The sequence below is a fragment of the Agrilus planipennis genome, unplaced genomic scaffold (genome assembly GCF_000699045.2).
Source record: "Agrilus planipennis isolate EAB-ADULT unplaced genomic scaffold, Apla_2.0 scaffold1924, whole genome shotgun sequence".
NCBI lineage: Eukaryota > Metazoa > Arthropoda > Insecta > Coleoptera > Buprestidae > Agrilus > Agrilus planipennis.
In genome coordinates this window covers 340-4383 of record NW_020440615.1, presented here as the reverse complement: position 1 = coordinate 4383, position 4044 = coordinate 340, and the positions used below count along the sequence as shown (strand labels likewise).

Sequence of the window (4044 nt, the reverse complement as noted above, 5' to 3'; positions counted from 1 at the left end):
GCGACAGAGACGTTTGATATGATCAAGCAGGCTTACCCAGATGTTGCTTTAGCAAGAAGTGGTGTGTTTCAGTGGCACCAGGTCTTTTAAGAGGGCCGGGAAGAGGTCGCCGATGAAGACCGTGCTGGAAGACCTTCGAATTCGACAAACACCGACAATGTGACTCGTGTGCGCGAAGTTTTGAACTCAGACCGTCGACTAAGTATTCGTTTAATTGCCCAGATATTAAATTTACCAAAATCTGTGGTTCATGACGGAGCATTTGAACATGCGTAAGGTGTGCACGAAGATGGTCCCAAAAGTGCTCAGTGACGACCAGAAATTGCGGCGAGTGGAAGTGTGCCAAGAAAGTTTAAACATGTGTGAAAGTGACCCCCAATTTTTGAACAACGTTATCACAGGTAACGAGTCATGGATCTTTGAGTATGATCCCGAGACAAAGAGGGAATCTTCCGAGTGGCACACGCCGGCGTCTTCTCGCCCAAAAAAGGGAAGAATGAGCAAATCCAAAGTGAAAACGATGCTCATTGTCTTTTTTGACATGAAAGGCATCGTCCACCATGAATTTGTTCCTCCAGGACAAACCGTCAACGCCAAGTTTTACGTGGAAGTGCTCAAGAGACTCAAATGAAGGGTCAATCGGATCCGACAAGACATCGCAGCCGACTGGAAGTTGCACCACGACAACGCCCCGGCTCACACCGCCTTTCTTGTGGACAGCTACCTGACCAAGGCCGGCATCCCAACGCTTCCGCAGCCGCCCTACAGCCCAGATGTGGCCCCCCCCCCCCGATCTTTTTTTTGTTTGCTCGCTTGAAAAGGCCGATGAAAGGCAAGCATTTTGACACGACAGAGGGAATCCAAACAGCATGCACCGCGGCTCTTATGACTATTCCGGAGAATGACTTCCGTGACGCCTTCAATGCTTGGAAATCGCGCTGGCAGCACTGCATCGACGCAGAAGGAGCCTACTTTGAAAGTTTTTAAAGAATTGTAACTACTGGCTCAATAAATTTTTTTAAATCGACTCAGTCCTATTACTTTCCGGACAAACCCTGTATCTTTTGTTTACCTCTAATATTGATGTTTCCAGTTTTGGCCACCATATTGCACACCTCCTTTTCACTCTTCGTATATTCAGGTTGTTTCGTCTTGATCTGATTGTTGTATTTGTCCAGTCCAAGTCGCTCCCTCAACAATAAAATGTGCCTGACTCTTTCAACTTCTTCCAAACGAGTTAATTTTTCTAATTCCCATTGGTGATCGAAGATAAGCGAGTCACCGTGTGGCCTCCAACCGTGCAAATTTTCTTCACCTCTGACATAAGTCGAACTGGTGTCCAGCACTCTCCTCTGGCGACGCTGAACTCCTGGTAACAAACAAAATCCATTTGAAGAAAAAATGAAAAAACAAAGCAGAACCACAAGTATCCCGAAGAAAGAGAATAAATGTCTGCTACTAGTATTTCATTCTACTAGTGGAGTAAATGCATTGTAGAACAACTGAAAGCAGGGAAGAAATAAATCATTCAACGAAACTCTGAAAGATACATAAAACTGAAGAAGAAGAAGAGTAATAGAGGAAAGCCTAAAAATAAAGAAGGATACTATTCTAGGGATCTACCTGGACTACCTGCTTCATTAGCTCTTCTTAATAGAAGTTCGTACACTCCGGTTAAACGATTTGCTTCTGCGTTCCTGTAACTTCCAGAGAACAAGTGTTTCAGAGAGCGAGGTCCAATTCGAGCATCGCGCCCATAAATGACCATACTCAGATCTTTTGTTATTATGGCTGGTCTACCACAATTTTCGAGCTGAAAAAATGCAAAAGGCAATGGGTTACCAAGTAAAGTTTCGTTCCCAAAAATATACCTCCAAATATGCCGATATCGTCATGAATATTTGCTCGCCAGGTGACGTAACCCTGTTAAGTAAAGGCGAATTGTGCAAGGAACTATCCCAGGCTGCTTCGAACCTGAACATCGTCCTGTTATCACCAGGTATTTCTAAATATTCCCCTGGGAACAATCCCAAGGACAATACGGAATTGTCGTTGTCTTCATCCTCATCAGATTCAGGAGTATTTCGTATTCTTCCAACAACTAGTTCTCTCACATCTCTCCAACGTAACTCAGCTGAATCGTCATGAACGATTGTGATCCTAATTCGACGTTGGATGCCCTGTAACAAAGGAAAAAGAAAAGGTTGAATAAGGATAAAAATACAAGGAAAAGGTGAGAATATACCTGATGGAGTAAAAATAGACCTCTGCAAGGTAATTCGTCACTGTGTTCGACTACTGATGGAACATACTCTCCATTAGGAGCAAGTTCACATATTTCAAACCAAACCAGAACATCAACCTTAGCATGTATATGAGCAGTACACGGAGACGGTAGGGCTCCAAATTTGCTCGATCGAACGGGTTGAGAGATTGGAATGGAAGGTGGTTGCATTCTCCGGGGAGGCTGCCTGACGGTACCCTCCAACTTGGCATCTTTATGCAAAGGATGTTGCTGATAATGACCGAAAACTTCGAAAACGACGGGCTGAGATTTGATGTATTCAATGAACGTTTTTGTAACGGGTACGGTAATCTAATGGATAAAGTGGGTATTATTCTGAATTTGAAGTTTTCGTATGAGACTTACGTTTTGAACATGATAAAAACCAAGAGGTGTTCCTTTGCCAGTATTCTTGACTGGCTCTGTTGAAAACGCCTCATCATGACGATGTAGGAAGCTGTAAAAAATGTTGCAGGTAATGAGTTTTAGTAATTTTTATTCAGCGAATGTCTTACTTGAACTGACAAAACACGTCCGCGTATTCTGCTGATATACCAATAGCTTGTAAAACTGTAACCCTGAATGTAAATTCTTTTCCAACACCAAGATGATCAGGAATTTCTTCCTCTTTAAAATCAGATGCTACAGAGCTATCTCCTTTACCAGAATCTGCGTCACATTCGATCAACTCGTCAATCTTAATCGGATCAAGATTACAGTGACCTTCAATTATACGATCGTCGAGATTATGGATATTTTTGTCAATAATAGCTGTAAAAATCTCGTGTTCCAAATCTCCAATTCTTCCGAAACGATTTAACTTACCTTTGGGCGACTCAAACGCAATTCGAACACTTTGTCTAACGCCAACTTGATCAGCATTATCATCCTCATTAACAGCCTGAACTGCGACCCTTAGATAACCTCGAACGTCACCCTTCTCATTAACAATGGCAACTTTATGGATTAGGGTAACCGGATATAACAAATTACTTAAATAAACGAATGACCTTCCGACCATTCTGAACCAGGGAAATCTATCATAAAATGGGTCTCCCCCAGTGAGACTTTCAACGTTGTAATCGGGAGACGTAGGAGATAATTCAGCCTCGTTGTGATACATTTCCCTCATTAATTCTAACCTTTGTCTGAAATGAAAAATATAAACCACTAAAATATTCCCTTTCCATGTTTAAAACATCCCAAGCCGATACAGGTTGGTGCCAAACTAAAGATACAGGAGGTAAGAATACAGTTCCACTTTTAAAATGAATTAAACACAATAGCCTCTAAACTATACATTCGCTGGACATGGAATATACAAATTAAGTTTAATTTAATTTCAGCTATTGTGTCTATTTGGTTGTACGTAAGTGTAAGTATTGGGCAAAGATACTGCCAATGTTGGGGTCCGTCAAATGGGCATACACCATCTGGTGGCAAAATTTATAACTCGAATGAGGGAAAAATTTACATAGGAACTGTGCACGCAAATTGTAAAATTGTTTATTAAAATAATAAAAAACGTTAAAAAAGTAAAAATTTTTTTGATGATGGAGTCGACGAAGTTTTCTTAAAAGCTGCAATAGCACTTCAGACATAGATCTTCACTCTTCACTTACATTAACTACTTTCCAATAAAAACTAACCGTTTTATATATGTAAAAAATATATTCGGAAAATTAGAGAAAAAAGTAAACCAATAGAAGCTTGGATGAAAGCAGTAGGTATCAAAGAAGTGAATTCCGGAATAAAAATTT

General features: G+C 40.9%; 1 protein-coding gene across 3 annotated transcripts; it reads right to left on the bottom strand.

The window, feature by feature from the left end:
* Positions 1 to 1037: 1037 nt before the first annotated feature.
* LOC108743871 (kinesin-like protein unc-104) lies at positions 1038 to 3715 on the bottom strand. 3 transcript variants are annotated; one of them, XM_025979771.1, is made up of 7 exons: positions 3110 to 3715; positions 2800 to 3007; positions 2651 to 2741; positions 2246 to 2596; positions 1872 to 2180; positions 1624 to 1813; positions 1038 to 1369 (listed from the first exon to the last, which is right to left on the bottom strand). In XM_025979771.1, exons 1-7 carry the CDS (start codon positions 3414 to 3416, stop codon positions 1038 to 1040), a joined length of 1788 nt encoding a protein of 595 aa, XP_025835556.1. In that variant the 5' UTR covers positions 3417 to 3715. The 3 variants fall into 3 exon arrangements, with proteins under 3 accessions (XP_025835556.1, XP_025835554.1, XP_025835555.1); XM_025979769.1 differs by having other exon boundaries at positions 2800 to 3055; positions 3110 to 3710; XM_025979770.1 differs by having other exon boundaries at positions 1633 to 1813; positions 2800 to 3055; positions 3110 to 3708.
* Between the last annotated feature and the right edge of the window lie 329 nt (positions 3716 to 4044).

Coding starts and splice junctions, on each gene's coding strand:
- LOC108743871 (XM_025979769.1), bottom strand. CDS start 3,416: ATGAGGGAAATGTATCACAACGAGGCTGAATTATCTCCTACGTCTCCC. Junction 1,814..1,871: donor CGATATCGGCATATTTGGAG/GTATATTTTTGG, acceptor GCATTTTTTCAG/CTCGAAAATTGTGGTAGACC. Junction 1,370..1,623: donor TAATGAAGCAGGTAGTCCAG/GTAGATCCCTAG, acceptor GTTTGTTACCAG/GAGTTCAGCGTCGCCAGAGG.